Genomic DNA, 22387 nt, shown 5'->3' with positions numbered 1-22387 from the left:
AATAGGGATTAAAAGAAATGGCTGCCTTCAAAGACGGATCAGGATTAAAACACGGCTTTGCTAGGGCACATAATCCCTTCAAACTATAACATGTAGAAACTGAATTTTATTTAGATCCTGTGACATTCCTAAAACTAACAATGGGCTCCAATTTTCTTTTAAAAACGTAACAGGAGTTTCTCTATACCTAATATATCATCTTCAAACAGTTTCCTTTTGTCCCCAGGTTTTCTGTTTTTCCTTTCCATTCTGTGGCTTATACTACACAAGTCCTTTCACATCTGTAACCATTTCTTGGCTTCTTTTTAAGGGAAGTCCCTCAATATTTCATAAAATATAAACTGTAGTGCTGAGAACAAAAATACTTCTAGTGTCCCCAATTTTAGTTGGAAAGCATTCACCAGACTTAACATGAGGAAACCAGCTGAGAATTTTTACATGTGCATGCTCTGGATAATAACTCTTCCAAAATTAATCTCAAAGACTGGATTTCCACATTTGGACCACCATAATGGCATTTCCTATGGGCTTCTGAAATCTATTACCTCTTTGATTATTAAAATAATTATTTCAGCAAATTTGGACTGATACTTCTGGCCATTAGTGAGGGGAAATGGGAACTCTCTGGGCCCCTGCTTGACTCAGTGAGCTATTATGTGCAGGACCCTTTTACCCTAATAAACATTGTTGTTACTTGAATAAACTATTGTCACCTTTATGATTAGAAACAAAACAAAAATCTGTTAACTACTCTTCAGATATTAAATCACTGACCCCCCCAAAATGCCCAGCATTGATCCATTAGATAACCAGAAAGCATATTTACCCTAGAAACTCCGAAATCAGACTTCACATTCTCCTATCCCCAAACCTACAGAATTTTGACCACTGATCTCTATAACTCAGCTACCAAATATCCAACAATTCACCATATCTCTTAAACACTATCCCAACTGAGACACACTAAGCCCACAACTCCCCAATTCCTGAATTAATGATTTCTTAAGATTTTACCTTGAATATATTCTCTATCATGAAATTTCTGGATCTCTGCCAAAGGGGTTCATTCTGCCAAGATTTTCCCCTCTTCATGTTTTGGTGACTTTTCCATCTAATTTACCATTATCACAGTTATCCATAAACTGAGTATTTTTAGCACACCAAAACTTGTGTTTCACTGAATGACAGCACACCTTAATTACATACCTAGTGATTCATTCCAATGGAGTTCACTCATTTAAAGCATAAATTACAAATTAAGGTGCTCCACTATTAAGTGCACAGAATTCCTCAACATGTAACTTATCTGGCTAGATTAGGATTTTCCGTTTTTATTAGATTTATACTGCGAGTTCTCATATGGTACATCAACAGGCCAACAACTAAGGCTTTGTTAATGACATTCATATAGATTCTTTCCTGTGTAAGTTTCCTTATTTTACTGATAATAGTACTGATGACTAAAGAAAATACCATGTTGATTTCAGACAGTTTTTCTTCAGTATGTGTGTTCTCTGGTGTGTTTAAAGGTTAAAACTATGGCTGAAACGTCTTCATGTAGTGTGTTCTCTCATTCCAAATACAGTTAAGAGTATTACTATATAATATTGGAAGGCTTCTCCACATTGACAACATTCATAGTTTTCCTCTCAAGTTCGAATAATTTCATGTTGTCAAAGGTTAGAAAAATTAAGGTGTTCCACATAGATGGCATTCTTATGGTTTCTGTTCACTGAGCATTATTTCATGTTGCCTAAGGGTAGAACTATGATTGAGAATTTTCCCACACAGATGACATTCATGGGGCTTTCCTCTAGTCTGTATTCTTTCATGTCATCTGAAGGTATATCAATCAGTGAAGTCATCCCCACCAGTATGGCATTCATCAGGTTTCTCTTCAGTGTGAATTCTCGCATGTCGTCTAAAATGAGAATACTGGGTGAAGGCTTTCCCACATTGAGGACATTCATAGGGTTTCTCTCCAGTGTGGGTTCTCTCATGTTGTCTGAGGACATGACAATGAATAAAGGCCTTTCCACATGTATGGCACACATAGGGTTTCACTCCAGTGTGTGTTCTCTCATGTTGTCGAAGATTAGAAGACTGACTGAAAGCTTTCCCACATGTTTGGCATATATAGGGTTTCTCTCCAGTGTGAGTTCTCTTATGTTTTTGAAGATCATTAGATTGACTGAAGGCTTTTCCACATGTATGGCATTCATAGGGTTTCTCTCCAGTATGAATTCTCTTATGTTTGTGAAGATGAGAAGACTGACTGAAGGCACTCCCACATAGATTACATTTATAGGGCTTCTCTCCAGTGTGAATTCTCCAATGTTGTCTAAGGTCAATAAATCTAATGAATGCTTTCCCACAAAGAAGGCATTCACATAGTTTATCTCTAGTTTGAGTTCCATTGTATTGTCTGTAGCCAGAGCTTTCAATGAAGGCTTTAGTACTTTGTAGGCATTCATTTGATTTACTTCTAATGTGAATCTGCTTATGTTCATCAAAAGACGGCTGGTCACTGTGGACTGTCCCAAGTGGGTCACTTAAATATGCTTTCTCTCTCATGGGAATTAATCCATTTGGAGTCACTGTGGATCTGAGAGTGGAGTCTTCTTGGAAATAAATACATTTAAAGGAATTCTTTTGAGTTTGAGATATCTGCTGTGGGGAATCAGAAGAGAGAATGTCAAGCATTTGAACATTTACATACATTTCTTCATTTCCCTACACAAATTTCTAAGAAATCCTTCAAGTCTCCAATTAAAATCTTTCCCAATTTAGTTCCATATACATGTCAGTCACCTTCATGAATAGAGATTTCCTTTAATATGCCATCTCAATTACAGTGCTCTCTGATCAATTTCAAACTTCAGGATGTTTCAAAATTTGTGTATGTGAATCATGTTTATGAAATCATCTTTCATAAGAACTCAAAGTTTTGTGTTTAGTTTAATTTTTACCTAAATTCAAACTATCACAGATTTTTGATAGATCAGCCTTTAACTTCAACATTAATTACAACTAGGTGATTACACTGAATTTCTCATTTATTCAATCCCCAGGTATTTGAAAGAGTAGGGTTCCCACCAATGAATCTTACCAATGGCATGATGTCAGAATTGCAATTTCTGTAAGTAAGTTGCATTAATATTTCTTGATTTTCATATGCAAATTTCTTACCTATAATTATTTGAGGAAAAAACAATATTGTTAAGAATAGCATCATAGGAATAAAGTTATTAGAAAGTTAAAAACAAACTAGGACATTTTAAAGACTGACACTTGGCTGAGAGGTAGTATCAAATTAAGGAATATTCTATGCAGAAGAAAACATTACAGGACTTTAAAAATCAGAGAAGATTTTTAGGACTGAAATATGACAAAAGTAAAAAGTTGGGATGCCAGGAAGGTAAAAAGAAGGAAAATCTTCGAAGAATAACACAAGATTTATTATGTGAAAATTTAATTCAAATAGTACATGAATATTCCTTTCCCAAAGTCAAAGACACTTGAATAGAGCTTGTTAAGTTTAAACAATAATGACCACATATGAAGAAAATTTCCCCAATATCCTCACCTACACTTCAGAAATCATAACGCACTTCAGGAAACCCAAAATTGATAATTCCAAGAACTTATTCATTTATTTATGAGGTCCCTCCACTACTGATGGGCACCTAGAACTCACCTGGACTCTGGTTTTGGAGAAATTCTATTCCTTCTCTCCAGACTGTGTCTTCTTGTCGCAACTGGGAAAACACAATTGATCTGTAGACTTGGCATCCTGTTCATAGGAAAAAAGATACTTGGAATTTGAATTAAGTATTAATAGTATATTATCAACTCCATGGCAGGCTACCAAAGGAAAAAGGTAAGCATTGAGGGTCAACAAGGTAAAAGTACTTTGAATACAGAACACTGATGATATTTCACCACCACAGGGTAACTGTTGCTCTTCTCATTACACTGGGTTGTTGTGGCCCATGCACAAGTTCAGAAAGATGCAGAATCCTCCATATTTTTAAAACCAAGAAGTTCTATGTTTCCACAATTGCTCATTATTATTTTTAAAAATGATCCAATAATCATAAACTGCACCAAAACAATCTAAATTCTATGTGGAACATAATATATGAAGTGTTTTTCCTAATGTGTTCTAAAGCTTCAGGATACCCCTTAGAGAAGAATAATTATTTCAAAATGTATAATCCCTTATTTGTTCATTAAAAAATTATTCACTAACTTCCCAGGATTGCTCTGAGTGTCGGAGATTGAGACTGAAATACATTAAGTGAGTAGTCAAGAGGTTTAAATTCTTTGGGGGTGAACTAGATGCAAGTAAAAACTTAGAAAACATATTACATTTAGGTGGTTGAATGTGCTATAAAATAATTTAAATGTACTAACAATATAAAATATAAAAATATAAGGAATATAAAAAGGTTATATAACAATATAGAGATGCTGACCTAGGTCTTGAAATTTAGATGATGCCATATGATAGTTATGATAGATATGCAGGTAGATTAGATAGATGATTGACAGATACATATCATTGACAGACAAATTTTTTGAGACTTACCCACTGAAATCAGATGACTGATATTCTCCTGCATCACTTCTCTGAACAGCTTTCTCTGGGATGTATCTAGCAATGCCCATTCTTCCTGTGTGAAGTCTACAGCAACATCTTTGAAGGTCATTAACTCCTAACAGCACAGAAATTTGGGTTCACACAAGGCCATCCTTAACTAAGTCCTGAGTGTGATGCTCAAAATGACAGCAATGAGGAAAGCAGAGACTGTGTATATAAAGCTGAAAATGTGTTTGGAGCTCCAGTAAGATTAATCTCAATGCTCAATCGCCATCTGCCTTTCAAATACACTCACAGACAGAAATTCTGAATGTATATAATTTCACCATAAAGGAATATCACATGATATACAGTGTGATATAACACCTAAAAAATTCCCCAAAGACCTGTAATTATGACTTCCTGATACTCATTACAATATTTGCTCTAGAGCATGCCCAACTAAAATGATCTTTTCTACCAATTTCAGGTAAATCTACAGACTCATCATAAGGCAAGAAACATCAATGATATATCACTTTTAATAAATGACTAGGATTGGATTATTCCTGTATAAGGATGACCACAGTTTCCTCTCATTTATAAAATTATTTACCACCATGTTATGTACTTGAACAGATCTAGTGCATTAATGTGTGAAGTGCTTTCTCTCTAAATTCAATTCACTGGAGTCTATTATTTATAAATTTTGGCAGGGAATCTTGAAGCAGTATCTACAATTCTACAGAACTGAACAGGTTTCATACAGAACTCTGGATCAGTAAATACTAACTCACTGAATTCTGCATAACTTAGTTGCTCATAATAATGTTAAGTATAGTTGGTAAAGGATCATAAGTCAGGGGCTATTGAGACAACTGTACTGAAATATGGCCCTAATCTGACCGTTACTCTGGTAGAAGTCCTCCCATTCTCAACATTTTCTAGAGCCCACAACACCAGTTTTCATTGTTCCTCTTACATCTTCATCTCATCTGTCTGTTCAAGACTTAAAAAAGCCCCTTTATTTCTTCTGGTCTCTACAAACCTTGAAAATTTTTCATGGTACAATAAATTTTACTCGACATAAGGGAACAAACAACAATTCTTATACATTGACTCCATTTATAAAATTTGAATAAAGTTGATCTACAAAAATTGAAATTGGGAAATTGGTGACTATTTCTAAGGAAAATTTTATTTTTAGTATTTCAAAATGTGCAAATATATCAATACTTTAAGAAAATTAAAATTGGGGAAAATAAATGAATGATTTCTTATTTTCTTTTATTTTCTAACCTTCTCTTGTGCTCCAGTCAACAATGCAGTCTCACACCCTAGCATGTGTAAAGCTGGATTGATTGAATGCACCTGCTGAAACACCAGCCTTCCCACTCACTGCTAGCTATTGTTCTTACTCATCTCTATCGCCTAGGTTCACCACATGCCTAAAGCAAACTTCAGGCACTGACATGATCCCATAAATGCATTATTTCTTCAATGAGGCCATGGGTTAGGAACAAATAATCTTTCATCTCTTAAGAGAATATACATCCTTAATGGAGGCTGGAACAAACTACTGTAATGTTGGGAAAGAGATTACTTATTGATGAGCCCCAAACTCAGAAGGTTTATGACAGTAAGAGAAATCTGCTGGCAACAGTGGTATAGCTTCAGTTGAAGAATTCCCTACTCACCTGTGTTGGCATTGTCAATAGTTCAGCTGAACTGGTCCTCCTTTGAATTTTCACTCAAAACCAGACAAACAGTAGCTGAGCAAAGCTGAGAAAAAAGATAGAAGCCTTCAGACTCAAGTCTTGACCTGGAAGTAAACCAATCCAATCAATAGGAACATGAAGTGCACTCCAAGAGAAATAGAGGAAGGTTTCTCTTCTCCCTGGATCAAAATGTAGGAGTTGTTTCTGGCTTCTCCAGGAAATAATGAAAATATGAATACCTTCACTTTACAGATAAGGACATGAAAATCACTGAACTCTATGTATTAATTATTCCATGGGGTTCAGAGAATTTTCATTTTTTCCCTGATTCCAAAACACAAGAATTCCTGACCCATGACTCATCTGGAATTAGTCTCCACCATGAGAGAATGCAACCTGGAATCCTTCAGATATAATTATGCTTGGTTGAGGCACTAGCGTTGGTTTCCCGATATCTATCCTTGTCCTCTGAACTCCAATTTCCTCTTTGCTCTAACCTATATTGGTCCTCCTGGGCACACTTGACTTAAATCATCTTGGTTCTTTCACATGTGATATATAACAATGTAACAGTCTCAGCACTAAGTTCTAGATCTCACCCCAATGGATTTGGATATCACCCCAGAAACTTTTATTTAATTATGGAGAAAATCTTTTCAAGGTCTTCTTTGGAGGATCAATGACACCTATCATACAAATCTAATCATGAAAAGGCCCTACATCAGATAATATCAGAAGTATATGGGTCATAATGTCACTGTCATGCCCCATAATCTTCAGAGCATTAGAAGGCTCAGAAGATATAGAATAAAGAGATTTTGGAGAAAATCTATTTGGTCACTCTGATATTTTTCTGCAGAGGTAGTTGAAGGTTTTTTCATATATTCATCATCACCAGCTTGACATCCTATATTTATATATATGTGAATTAATGTGCATAATGTAAATTCTCCTATAAAACATCATTAAGAACTATATGCATTTCATGGACAAATAACGATAATGTGTCATAAACAGAGGTAGGATTAATTTACTTATTTGTACCTGAAGTTTAGGGAAAAAATGGTTGTATTAAATATACTAAGAGAATTACATATTTTTAAAGTTTAATCCTCATACTAAATGATGTTAAAAAAACAATATTTCTGAGGTCCCTTTGAGTATTTACCCAATCAGTCAATAAACATCTGAGCATTTACCAGATACGTGTACTTGGAGATGACTCTAATTACCTGCCTTGTTTAATCCATCTGATAAAGTATACTACTAAGCTATGCTTTAGGTCAAAATGCAGTCATGATTTCTAATACTTTCAGATATATCCTGATAAGCGAATCGATCAGTCTTCCACATTCTATAATCATTTCAAGTCCCATGGTTTTGAATCTCACATTGCACATTTCCTTCAGCAGATAGAATTAAACTCATAGTAATCAGAATAACATAATCTGACAAATCAAGTCAGTTTAGGGCAAAATCTTTACAATTATCCTTGCATTCATATCCATTAATCACTTTTTCTATCTTATTGAAGGGGCAAGTTACCACTGATTAGATTTCTGTCTTTCCTGTTTCTTTAGAAACTATATTAGTGATTAAAATTGAAATCTTTACCACAAACCTCTCCTCTTATCACAATCAATCCCTTCATTACTTAGTCATTTACTCTTCTGTTTTGAAGCAAAATGCCCCTGGAGCAATTCCCTCTCTTATGCCAGATACTATGTTCCTCCTTTCACAGTCAAACTGCATGACTACTCTTACCAATTCTTCACACTACCTCAAATGATGACTAACCAATATCATTAAAGATGTCTCTAAAATAAATCATGCTATGATCCCCATGAGCTCCCCATAAACAAATCCGGTCTATAGGTCTGAGTCTTTAACTTGGAACCCAAGAACTTTTGTTTCATAACCTGCTTTTGGTAACAATTTTTCCTAGATTTCTCTAATATTTCAGTTCCCTGTGGTTATTCAAGCTGTTCCAGTCACTCCTTCCTCTTATGCTCTGCTTGGTACTCCTTAAGCAATGTTAGAATATCACAAGACTCAAATCTATCATCTCTTTCCTCCCATTTCTACAGTTGAAGTAACTGGGGAAATAAAAATAATCAAATACCAATGAAACTTAAGTATTTTAAGCAACTACTCTGAAAGAACAATATAAGGAAACTGACAGTATTTATAAATAGAAATGGGCAATAAGAGTGGACATCTCATTGTTTGGAAAACTCCCCAGAATCCAAAATTAAGAGGGGACACTGAGGTCAACTAAACTTTTTAGGCAAATTCCACAGAATAGTACAACTTTGCACTCGTCCTAAAGTTCTGACTTATTCAGCTTTTTCATCTACAGGAAAATTCAATCTTTGTGTGCCCACTATATAAGAATAAATATTTGATAGATCTAACGACTAATACATCCCACAGGTAGCAAACTTGATTGCACAGATACTGAACTTAATCAGGGTTTCGTTCCATCAGACAGAGCCTGTTCACTTTGACTGAATTTTAATTTACAAGCTAAATTAAAATTAAAGCCTCATACTCTTGTGAAGCTTATGTAGGTATACCTAAGAGTTACTTCAGGAGGACCTCTTTTGTTGCTCAGATGTGGCTTCACTCTCTTTAAGCCCAACTCTGTAAGTGAATTCATTGCACACTCCATTACACAGGACATGACATCTGGAGGGGAAGTGTTCCTGGAGTCATAGGAGATGACTCCCAGGGATGAGTCCGGCCCTGGCACTATGCAGATCAACAATTCCAACCTGACCAATAGGGGGAAGAGAAACATAACTAATAAAATATCAGTGGCTAAGAGAGTTCCAAAAGAATGGAGAGGCTACTCTAGCAGTCATTCTTATGCAAGCTTCATTTACACTGCTATCTACTATAACTTGCCAACCCCAACCAAAACCATTCCAGCCAATCCTAAAGAGCACCTAGGGCAATATATAAGATTCTACAAAATTTCCATGAACTAGGGTAACTTTCCAGAAATCTACAACCTCCAGATGGGTCCCTGTACCAGATAAGACCTGAAACCCAGAAGGCCCATCCTCTCCAGAATATCAACTAGTTCCATCTCCCTACCCCATTTAATGACAACCCCTTCCAACATGAAAATGTTAGAATGGCCATATCCCAAATACCCTTAAAGAGTGGCATAGAAAGATCAAAGATGATGGTGGAATTAGACAGAGAAGGAAGGGTTTAACAAACAAATATGACAGCTGAATCATTAAATTTCTTTTAGTTTCCAGTATATTAGAGCAGCTAGAAGTAAAAACCTAAAATTGTGGAAGTGTAACCCATACCAAATTCTGAAATCTGTTCTACAACTAACTGTTGTGTTTGTACTTTGAAATTTATTGCTCTTTGTATATATGTTATTTTTCAGAAAAAAGAAAAGTTGATTGTGATAAAACAATATTTGTTCCTTCTAGACTCCTATACTCTGGAACAGCTAAAAGGAAAAAAATATGAGATGATGGTATGGTAGCCTATGACAAACTCTGGGATTTGTCCTGTAACTACTTGTTGAAGAGTGCTTTGAAAACTACTGTTTTTTTCTTTCATTGGTTTGTATATATGTTACGTTGTACAATAAAGAAAGTTAAAAATGAAATTAAAGTTTCATACAATATTGGAAAACAAAGGATGATTTAAAAAATATATTTTATTGACAAATATTCACACACATACAGTCCATATATGGTATACAATAAGTGACTCAAGATATCATCACATAGTTTTGTATTCATCATCATGATCATTTCTTAGAATATGTGCATCACTCCAGAAAAAGAAATAAAAAAACAGAAAAAAATCATTTTTCCCATACTCCTTGCACCTTCCTCACTGACCACTAGTATTTCCATCTACCCAATTTATTTTACCCCTTATTCCCCTATTATTTATTTTTATCTGTTTTTTAGTCATATGTCCTTACCCCAGATAAAAGAGGCATCAGATACAATCACACAGTCACACTGTAAATGTTATATCTTTATACAATCGTCTTCAGGAATCAAGGCTACTGGGACACAACTCACAGTTCTGGGTACTTCCCTCCAGCCATAAATAGAAAGTAGTACACCATAAACTAAAAAGAGATATCTATATAATGCATAATAACCTCTCAACTCTGTTTGAAGTCTCTCAGCCACCGACATTTTACTTTTTATCATTTCTCTCTTCTCACTTTGGTCAAGAAGTCTTTCTCAATCCCATGATCTCTGGTCCCATCAAATTCTGGGAGTGCTGTTCTACACTGTCAGGGAGATTTATATGCCTAGGAGTCATGAACGAAGTAGGGGGAAGGGCAGTAAATTTACTTGCTGAGTTGGCTTGGAGAGAAGCCACATCATAAGAACAAAATAGTTTTTCTGGGGTTCACTCATACATAATTTCAAGTAGGCTTAGCCTGTCCTTTGCAAGAACGTTTCACAGGGGGAACACAAATATCAAAGGCTTGGCCTATTGATTTGTTTGTCCCTGCTGCTTTTAAGAATATAAGAATTTCTCTAAATGGGAAAACTGAATATTTCTTCCTTTCTCCCCAATCCCCCAAGGGGATTTTGCAAATACTTCTTTATTCACTGCCCAAATTACTTTAGGACATATCAGGGCATCACACTAATCTGGATAAACTAACAAAATCACACACCCTCTATTCAATATTCCATGTACTTATAGTATTCAAATAAACTGTCCATACAAGTTAAATTAGGTAATACACTACTCAAAATATAAATTTTGAACCAAATAAATATCTTTCCCACAAACGATTTTAAGGGCTAATTACTACTTAGCAGCTGACCCTTTATAACGAAAATATACAATATCCTGGAGATATAACAGGGAACTAGATATGCTGGGTCTATTTAGACAAAGTGCCAGAATTCTGTGAAGGAAGGCAGGGATTAAACATAAAGGAAAAATCTGGAGAGAGCAAGATGGTGGCTTAGTAAGACATGGAATTTAGTTCGCCTCCCAGAGCAGCTAGTAAATAGCCAAGAACAGTACAGAACAACTGCTGGGGCTACATCAGCAACAGGACAGAGTGTACACTAGTCTGAATAAGCTGGACCAGCTGAGGCCCCACACAGAACTTTAAATCCCCCAAGTCATGGAGACAGGTGCCCCTTCCTCACAGAGGTGGCAGACTGGTTCCCCAAGGGTAATGGAAACAGACTTCACTAGCAGCAAGGGCTTAGCTCAACCAAGTTCCACTTGTGGAATTAATAAACAAATTCTGGCTACTAAAAATAGGCTCCCAGCACGGAGAAAACTGGAGTAAGTGTTAAAGGTACTAGGAATTTTTGTCCCAGCAGAGAGGAGGCAGGGCTCACAGGAAAAAAGAAAAACCTGAGGCTTTCTGAGTTGCACAGCACAAAATACTGCAAAAGGGCTGGACCCCGGGTTCTAGGAAGATAGTAGAATAGAGGGATCCGGGAAGATGGTGGAGTAAGATAGGTCATGTTCACCCCTGCTCCAAGGAACAGCTAAAGCAGGGATGGGAAGGTGAATGAGATAGCGATTCTAGGATGTAAATAACCCAGGAGGGTCTTCTATACCACATACAGAGGCCCTGGTTACAAAAGCTGAACAACTGCAAAGTTCTCGCCTGCCATGCTGGAGACCTGGGTTCAATTCCCCATGCCTGGCCACATTAAAAAAAAAAGCTGCAGAATTGAGATGTAGAGAACTGATGACTCTCCAGCTGGTGCAAAGAGCCTAATATGCCCCTTTCCAAATGGAAGCCCAGAGCCCTCAGGAGTGCATGGACGGGGAGGCTGGGACTAGGAATGGACTACATCTAAGACCCCAACACCGCACCATGCTCCTGCACTCCAAGGTCTGCTTTGAGCACCCACGGCCCCAGCACCACACATCTATAACTCCATGACATGCACCCTATGCTCAAAGGCACCGGTGTAGCACCCCCAGCCTGTGCCTATACCTGCACTGCAGACCATCACCGCACTGTTGTGCCCCGCCTTGCACATGCATCCTGTTCCACATTCATCCCACAAATATGAAGCTTTAGACTACTGAAGGAAATCAACTTACAAAGTAAACCAAACAAGAAATCTACATGCACTGAAGACAACAGATCACTAAGCACATCAAGATGCAAACAGATATAGCCCAGGCTAATGAAAACTTAAAACACTGGCGGATACACAGACTTTGGAACAAATAATCAAAGATGCACGTGTAACTCGACTAAATAAAATAAATGGGATGGTGTGCCGCTTTGAATCTGTGATGACCCCAGAAAAGCTATGTCCTTTAATCCTCATTCAATACTGCTGGCTAGGAGCTTTTTGATTGCTCCCATGGAGATGCGACTCATCTGATTGTGGGTAACAACCTGGAATTGGAGATGTGACTGCACCCATTTCACGTAGGTCTTGATTAGTTTACTAGAACACTTTAAAAGTGGAAGCATTTTGGAAAAAGTCTGAGATTCTCAGAGAGCAGAGAATGATGTCAGAATGATGAGAGCCATGAAGAAAAGAGCTCACGCCGCCAGAGACCTTTGGCGGTAAAGAAGGAATACATTCCCAGAGCAGCTTCATGAAACAAGCCAGGAGAGAAAGTCAGCAGAAGCCCCGAAGTTTGCCATGTGCCTTTCCAGTTGAGAGAGAAACACTGAACTTCACTGGCATTTTCTGAGTGAAGGTAACCTCTTGATGGTGCCTTACTTTGGACACTTTTATAAACTTGCTTTAATTGGGACATTTTCTTGGCCTTAGAAGTGCAAATTTGCAACTTATTAAACTCCCCCTTTAAAAAAGCCATCCTAATTCTAGTATATTGTATTTTGGCAGCTAGCACACTAGAACAGATCACTAATGACATAAAGGAGATCAAGAAGACATTAGAAGAGCATAAAGAGGAATCTGAAAGAATAAACAGAAAAACAGCAGATATCACAGAGATTAAAGATGCTGTACAGCAAATAAAAAAAATACTCAAGACACACAACTGCAGATCTGAAGAGGCAGAAGAAAGAAAAAGCAAACAAAAGACAGGAAAATTGACTTCAAACACTCAGAACAGCAAACGGCAAAACACTCAAAACAGCAAATGGAAAAATTTGAATTGGATCTCAGGGAAATAATGGACAAAACAAAGTGTACAAATGTAAGAACCACTGGTGTCCCAGAAGGAGAAGAGGCCTAGGAAGATTAGTGCAGGATATAACAGGGGAAAACAGCCCAACCCTTATAAAAGACATGAATATGCAAATCAAAGAAGCCGGATGAACTCTAAATAGAATAAATTCAAATAGGCCTTCCCCAAAACATACGCTAATTATAATTAGTCTGTGAAATGCTGAAGAGAAGCAGAAAATCCTGACAGTGACAAGAGAAAAACAATCTCCTAAATACAAGGGTAAACACATAAGACTGAGTTCAGATAACTCAACTGGCACTATGAAGGTAAGAAGCCAGTGGTATGGTATATTTAAGATCCTGAAGGAGAAAGATTTCCAGCAAAGAATTCTGCACCCAGTCAAATTGTCTTTCAAAACTGAAGGAGAGATTAAAATTTTCACAGAGGAACAAATGCTGGAGAATAAGTCAGAAAGAGATGAGTTCTACAAGAAATACTAAAGGTAGTTCTGCCAGTTGAAAAAGACAGGAGAGGGAGGTCTGGAGGAGGGCAAGAATTGAAGAATACCTAAGGGTAAGTTAAAGGATAAAAAAAGAAAGAGGGAAAAGAATATATAAAGCTGACAAACAAAATCCAAAGTTTAAGGTGTTGGATTCAAGAATTTAGGAATGCAGGCTAGAAACAGTGATAGTGACTAAATGTACAAATTAAAAAAATGTTTTTGCATGAGGAAGAATAAAGGAATGTCAATATTGCAGGGTGCTGAAAATAGATGGCCATTCATATTTTAAAACTTTAACTTCTGTGTGAGACTAAAGCAAGAAATGTTTATTTGGTACAAAATTTATATTTTGACAAGGGCATTTCCTAATTTAACTGATATGGACATCATACAATTGAACATTAATTGAACCTCATAAGCACATGGAACCTTGACTAGGGCATGAGATTTTGTTGGTTTATCCGGGTTATAGTGTGATGTCCTGATAAATCCCAGAGTGACTTCAACAGTGAAAAAAGAAGTATTTGCAAAGTCCCCTTGGGGAATGGGGAGAAAGGGGGAAAAACTCAACTTCCCCATTTGGAGAATTCCTGATATTCTTGCAAGCAGTGGGGAACAACCAAATCAGGAGGCTGAGACTTCAATCTGGGGTCTGCCCCTATGAAACATTCCTGCAAAGGATAGGCTAAGCCTACTTAAATTAGGCCTAGAAGTCACCCCCAGTGAACCTCTTCTGTTGCTCAGAAGTGACCTCTGTCTCTCTCAGCCGACACAGCAAGCAAACTCATTGCCTTCCCCTACTACATGGGACATGACTCCCAAGGTGTAAACCTCCCTGGCAACATGGGACAGAAATCCTAGGATGAGCTGGGACTCGGCATCAAGGGATTGAGAAAACCTTCTTGACCAAAAGGGGGAAGAGAGAAATGAGATAAAGTGTGAGTGGTGAGAGATTTCAAAGACAGTGAAACTGTATAAGCTGTGTTTCAATAGCCATGTTTCTTGAAGATGATTGTATAATGATATAGCTTTTGCAATGTGACTCTGTGATTGTGAAAACCTTGTGTCTGATGCTCCTTTTAACTACGTTATGGACAGATGAGTAAAAAATATGAGTAAGAAATAAAGAAATAATGGGGGAACAAAGGTTAAAATTAATTGAGTAGATTGAAATACTAGTAGTCAATGAGAGGGAAGGGTAAAGGGCATGGTATGTATGAGTTTTTTCTTTTTTCTTTCTTTTGCTGGAGAGACGCAATGTTCAAAAAATGATCATGCTAATGAACACACATCTATGTGATGACATTGTGAGCCACTGATTGTAACCATGTCAAGAATGTTGACATGTTTGTTGTTGTTTAGAATAAAAATATTTAAAAAAAAAACAAAACGCCTTTATAGTAATAACTCTAAATGTTAATAGACTAAATATACCAATTTAAAGATAACAGATTGAGAATGGATTAAGAAACACAATCCAGCTATACGCTGCTTCCAAGAGACTAATCTTAGACACAAGGATACAAATAGATTGAAAGTGAAAGGATGGAGAAAGATTTCCCATGCAAGTTAGAAACCAAAAGAAAGCAGGACCAGCCATATTAATATTGGACAAAATAGACTTTAAATGTAAAGACATCATAAGAGACAAAGAAGGACAGTATATACTAATTAAAGGGTCAATTCACCAAGAAGATAAAACAATCATAAATATTCATGCTCCCAATCAAGGAGCCCCAAAATACAGGAGACAGACATCGGCAAAACTGAAAGGAGCAATAGATGATTCAACAATACTACTAGGAGACTTCAATACACCACTCTCCTGTACAGAGAACCAGACAGAAGATCCACAAGGAAATAGAGAAATTAAATAACTTAATAAATTAATTGCACCTAACAGACACATACAGGTCACTGCACCCCAAAGCACAAGGATATACATTCTTCTCTAGTGCTCATGGAACATTCTCCAGGATAGATCATATGCTGTGGGATGCAAAACAGGTCTTTATATATTTAAAAACACTGAAATTATTCAAAGCACCTTCTCTGATCACAATGGGATGAAACTGGATCTCAATAACCACCAAAGAACGAGAGCATTGACAAATTTATGTAGGTGAAATAACATACTCTTAAACAACCAGTGGGTCAAAGAAGAAATTGCTAGAGAAATAAGTAGCTATCTGAAGATGAATGAAAATGAGAATACACTTATCAGAACATATTAGATGTGGCAAAGGCTGTGCTGAAAGGGAAATTTATTGCCCTAAATGTCTATATTAAAAAAACAGAAAAAGCAAAAATCAAGGACCTAACAGCACAGCTGGAGGATCTTGAGAAAGAACAGTAAACAGTAAACTCCAAAGCAAATAGAAGAGAAATAAGAAAGATTAAAATAGAGATAAATGAATGGGAGAACAAAAGAATAGAAAGAATCAATAAAACCAAAATTGGTTCTTTGAGAAAATCAATAAAATTGATGGGCCGCTAGGAAGACTGACAAAAAAAAGAGGGAGACTGCAAATAAAGCAAATCAGATATGAGAACGGGTGTGTTACCTCAGACCTTGAATAAATAAAGGAAATCATAAGAGGAAACTGTGAAAAACTATATGCCGACAAACTAGACAGCTTAGATGAAATGGACAAATTCCTGGAGACGCACAAACAAGCGACACTGATGCAGAAAGAAATAGAAAATCTGAACAAACCAATCACAAGTAAAGGGATTCAATCAGTCATCAAAAATCTTCCTACAAAGAAAAGCCCAGGGTCAGATGGCTTCACAAGGGAATTTCATCAAACATTCCCAGAAGAACTAGCATCAATTCTGCTCAAACTTTTCAAAAAATAGAGGAAAAAGGAACTTTACCTAACTCATTTTATGAAGCTAAATATCATTTTAATATCAAAACTGGATAAAGATGCTATAAGAAAGGAACAGTACAGGCCAATTCCCCTAATGAACACAGATGCAAAAATTCTCAGTAAAATATTAGCAAATAGAATCCAGCAACATATTAAAAGAATTATACACCATGACCAAGTGGGGATTATACAAAGAATGCAAGGATGGTTCAATGCAAGAAATCAATTAATGTAATACATAATTAATGTAATACATCAACCAATTTCATTTATCTACTCCAAAAAGATCAACGATCCCTAAAGATTGAGCGAAGGATCAAATGAAAGGAGGAAGGTGTAATGGAGAAATTAGGATACAACCAATGATTATGATTACTGACTCGCATTAGAGTAGCCTAAAGGAAATATCTGAAATTTTGAACTGTAATTCTGTAGCCTTAACCTTTGATACTGACTGTATAACTACAGAGCTTTTATTGTGTGACTGTGCAACAGTAAAAACCTTGTGACTGACATTCCCTTAATCCAATGTATTGATAAATAAATAATAAAATAAAGACATGCATGAAAACAAAATAATAATAGGTTGGGAATATAGGGAAAAATACCCCTATGCAAAATATGGACAAGTTATAGTACTTCTTTATAATCTTTCATCAGTTGTAACAAATACAACTACTGTTAAAAAATAGTAAAATTACAAAAAGTGCTAGCAATTGCATCAAATTTTCCACACCAATGCTAGTGTATCGCATGTGATATGTATGTGGGGGTGTATGTGAATCCTGTAATTTAATCATGATTGTTTAATAAATCCACAAGTAATTATCTAATTAAAAAACATTTTGAATAAAAAACATATTGTGATACTGGCATAAAGGTAAGCATGTAGCCCAATGGAATAAAACTGATAATCCAGAAATAAACACATGCATCTATGGTCAATTAATTTCAAAGATGGCACATAGATCCTGTACTCTGGAAAGAACCGTGTCTGCACAAAATGGTGGTGAGACAACTGGATATTCACATACAAACATGAAGTTTTAATTACTATCATACAGTACTTAGAAAAAAATGAAGTGATTTAAAGCTAAATATAAGAGAAAAACTATAATACTCTTACAAGAAAATATAGGAGTAAATCTTCATGACTTCACATTTGGCTATTAATGCTTAATTATTGCATTAAAAACACTAGAACCAAAAAAATAGACAAACTGAATTTCACAAAAATTAAATACTTTTTTTCACTAAGGACCCACTTGAAATTGAACAGGTAACCTAACGAATGGAAGAAAATACTTGCAAATTATACATCTGACAAGGGACTAAAATCCAGATTATATATAAAAAATCTCTTAACACTTAAATACAGAGATAGCACACAGTTTGTGCAAAATAAATACCCTGCCACTTGCCACTCACATGTCTGTGGTTTATAATAGCTTGATGATTTTTCATTTTCTAAAGTTTCCCTCCATCCCCCCTCCCCCATCTCCTCTACTAAAGAATTCTGTTTTGTCAAGTTAGGGTAATTAAGGCATTCTCACAGGTAATTAAAGGCAATTCAAAATAGATAATGTTATGCTAATTTAGGAATAGTAAATTACCGAATGGTTTACAAATGAATAACTCATTCTTATTTTAATTAAATGCCTGTTACAAACATGATGCATTGAAATATAAAGACATGTACATGATACACGTTACACAATTTTAAACAAAAGCTTGATAGTTACTCAAATGTACAGTACAAATTCACAAAAACCTTTTAAAACAAGTTGAGGTAACCTCAAATGTTAAGTTTTAATGCAATAAACCAGGAGTAAGTATCTCCTTAAGAGAAAGAGATCTACATTTTCCTCAAGCAGATTCTCATCAGATTTAATTGCATTCTCATTTACATATCAATGTTTAATTTAAGGATTTCTAAGTATATATATTTTTCTACCACAAGTTAAGGAAAAATCTGACCCAAAATATCTATCTTAACAGCAGTCAACTTGTCCACAAACCTGACTTGCAAATCATGGGAAAACCGAATGTGGGTAGATTTAGAAGGAACTATACACTGTGAAATAGCTATTAGGAAACTGTAAATATTATTAAATTTGATTCAGAATCTTCTAAATTTTTGTTTAGAGGTATTCCAAATGTCAGATCATCACTAGAAGTTTTGTTTGTGGACTTTTGCACTGCTGCTTCACTGCAAATAGTGCTCTTCCCATATGGAGTTCCTGGTACATGCTCTATAGAAAGCAAAGCTACTAATTAAAAGTCTGAGAGGGGGCAGGCCACCAAGGCTCAGTGGCAGAGTTCTCGCCTGCCATGCCAGAGATTAGGGTTCGATTCCTGGCACCTGCCTATGTTAAAAAAAAGAAAGAAAAAGTCTGAGAGTAAGACTATGCAGAGAATGATCATCAAAAGCCAAGAAAATTCAAAGACACAGCTGTCCATTCTTGACCCAACATGCCTCTGGGCCTACAGCTCCCACAGTATTGTGTCGGACAGCTGGGAAGAATTTCAGCTATAACATAAAATTTCAAGGCTTTGTGGAATTTTACAATCTTGAAAAATACTTCCATTAAAAAATTTGTTAAGGAGCCTCTCCTACCCCTCCTGCAGACCAGGCCACCAGTATGTGATTTGGACTAATAAATAAACTGCCAAAAGTTTAATCACAGGAGCACAATTAAGCAACTTTTAAAAAGCACAAAACATTTGTATCCACAGAACTAAAATGAATTTTTCTTCCAATTTATAAAAAAAAAGCTCCTGGGATCAAGATCTCATAACACAGAGCAATGTTTTAGAGCAGAATTATAAGCCCCTGAAAAACAGGAGTTACAATGAAGACATAAAGCCACACCAATCATCCTAAGACCGTGCCTGGGTAGTATGCACGTTTAACACTTCTTGATGAATAATGTATGTTTCTAGTAGATGCATCATGGCATATAATTTGTTAGATTTTAAAAATCCTATTTACACCTTGTCATTTTAAAATCACTTTACCAACAGCACTAATCTTCAGTACTTCAAATACTTTTTAAAAAGTTAACAGCCATTTTGGCTTTGAAAATCTCCATCCCATCATGAGAAAGGACAATGAGCAATGAAGGCCAATCTTCAAATCTTGATTATCTTTAAATGTTGCTGCCAGATATGAGTTAGTGAATAAAAGTAGCGATTCTCAATAAAGATCTCAAAGGGGCTCAAAAAGACAAGGCAAAGGTTTACATCATTGGCCACTGAGATCACCGGCAAAGAAACCTGGTCTGCTAGCAGGATACGCACATGGCAGGGAAGAACTAGGGATGACAGAAGGAAAGACAGAAATTGACATCAAGTCAAGAGTCAGTCTGGGACTTCCGGAGAAGATGGTGGCTTAGTAAGACGCGCGGGTCTTAGTTCCTCCTCCAGAAAAGCAACTAAAGAAATAGAAACAATACGAAACAGCTCCCGGAGTCACGACAGAGACCAAAAAGACAGCGTACCCCATTCTGGAACAGCTGAACGGGCAGGGAGAATCTGCTGCGGTGAGATACCCGAGGGACGCGCGTTTTCCCGGCCGGGGCGGCTGGCGACTGGGGTCCCCTCCACGCACGTGGCTCCCCGGTCTGACTGGGAACGTTGGATAGCGGGGCCCTCCCGTCACGCTTGGCATTTCGGGCCAGCTGGGCAATTAGGACCGGCACTCTCCCAAGCCGCAGCGGCCAGCGACACCCCCTCCACGCGCGGTTTCCCGGGCCGACTGCCGTGCAGACAGACGAGCGCCACGAGCGCCACCTACTGGGCAGGAAGAGAAAAACAGAGCCCAGAGATTTCACAGAAAAACCTTTCAACCAGCTGGGTCCCACACCCAGGGAAATCTGATCAAATGCCCAGTCACCAGCAGAAAATAATGGATGACGCTCGGAAAATTGAAGATATGGCCCAGTCAAAGGAACAAACCAATAGTTCAAATGAGATACAGGAGCTGAGACAACTAATGCTGAATATACGAACAGAAATGGAAAAACTCTTCAAAAACCAAATCAATAAATTGAGGGAGGACATGAAGAAGACATGGGCTGAACAAAAAGAAGAAATAGAAAATCTGAAAAAACAAATCACAGAACTTATGGGAGTGAAGGACAAAGAAGAAAAAATGGAAAAAACAATGGATACCTACAATGGTAGATCTAAAGAGACAGAAGCTACAATTAGTGAACTGGAGGATGGAATATCTGAATTCCAAAAAGAAACAGAAACTATAGGGAAAAGAATGGAAAAACTTGAGCAGGGGATCAGGGAACTGAATGACAATATGAAGCGCACAAATATACGTGTTGTGGGTGTCCCAGAAGGAGAAGAGAAGGGAAAAGGAGGAGAAAAACTAATGGAAGAAATTATCACTGAAAATTTCCCAACTCTTATGAAAGACCTAAATTTGCAGATCCAAGAAGTGCAGCGCACCCCAAAGAGAATAGACCCAAATAGGCGTTCTCCAAGACACTTACTAGTTAGAATGTCAGAGGTCAAAGAGAAAGAGAGGATCTTGAAAGCAGCAAGGGAAAAACAATCCATCACATACAAGGGAAACCCAATAAGACTATGTGTAGATTTCTCAGCAGAAACCATGGAAGCTAGAAGACAGTGGGATGATATATTTAAATTACTAAAAGAGAAAAACTGCCAACCAAGACTCCTATATCCAGCAAAATTGTCCTTCAAAAATGAAGGAGAAATTAAAACATTTATAGACAAAAAGTCACTGAGAGAATTTGTGACCAAGAGACCAGCTCTGCAAGAAATACTAAAGGGAGCACTAGAGTCAGACACGAAAAGACAGAAGAGAGAGGTATGGAGTAAAGTGTAGAAAGAAGGAAAATCAGATATGATATATATAATACAAAAGGCAAAATGGTAGAGGAAAATATTATCCAAACAGTAATAATACTAAAAGTTAATGGACTGAATTTCCCAATCAAAAGACATAGAATGGCAGAATGGATTACGACCCAGCAATACCACTGCTAGGTATCTACTCAAAGGACTTAAGGGCAAAGACACAGACGGACATTTGCACACCAGTGTTTATAGCAGCATTATCTACAATTGCAAAGAGATGGAAACAGCCAAAATGTTCATCAATAGACGAGTGGCTAAACAAACTGTGGCGTATACCTACGATGGAATATTATGCAGCTTTAAGACAGACTAAACTTATGAAGCATGTAATAACATGGATGGACCTAGAGAACATTATGCTGAGTGAGTCTAGCCCAAAACTAAAGGACAAATACTGTAAGGTCCCACTGATGTGAACCGACATTCGAGAATCAGCTTGGAATATATCATTGGTAACAGAGACCAGCAGGAGTTAGAAACAGGGTAAGATAATGGGTAATTGGAGCTGAAGGGATACAGACTGTGCAACAGGACTAGATACAAAAACTCAAAAATGGACAGCACAATAATACCTAAATGTAATGTAACTAGGTTGGAACACTGAATGAAGCTGCACCTGAAATATGGTTTTTTGTTTGTTTGTTTGTGTGTTTGTATCTTTTGTTTTTGTTTTTTTTCTTTT

The 22387-nt window shown here is 36.8% G+C and overlaps 1 protein-coding gene across 2 annotated transcripts in view; it reads right to left on the bottom strand.

Moving 5' to 3' along the window:
- Positions 1–1302: 1302 nt before the first annotated feature.
- Positions 1303–22387, bottom strand: part of LOC143673840 (uncharacterized) — a 35012-nt gene continuing 13927 nt past the window's right edge. Inside the window, exons 3-7 of one of the 2 annotated variants that reach the window (XM_077148855.1) lie at positions 6280–6364; positions 4592–4718; positions 3698–3793; positions 3110–3189; positions 1303–2670 (exon numbers count right to left, since the gene is read on the bottom strand). In XM_077148855.1, coding sequence (XP_077004970.1) covers positions 1849–2670; positions 3110–3189; positions 3698–3793; positions 4592–4718; positions 6280–6291 — 1137 coding nt within the window. In that variant the 5' untranslated portion in view covers positions 6292–6364 and the 3' untranslated portion in view covers positions 1303–1848. The remainder of the gene's footprint in view (positions 2671–3109; positions 3190–3697; positions 3794–4591; positions 4719–6279; positions 6365–22387) is intronic. The other variant, XM_077148856.1, reaches the window with a different exon arrangement.

This window comes from Tamandua tetradactyla, chromosome 2 (assembly GCF_023851605.1).
Source record: "Tamandua tetradactyla isolate mTamTet1 chromosome 2, mTamTet1.pri, whole genome shotgun sequence".
NCBI classification, from domain to species: Eukaryota; Metazoa; Chordata; class Mammalia; order Pilosa; family Myrmecophagidae; genus Tamandua; species Tamandua tetradactyla.
The sequence above is the reverse complement of the archived record's forward strand: the minus strand, read 5'-3'. Positions and strand labels throughout refer to the sequence as shown.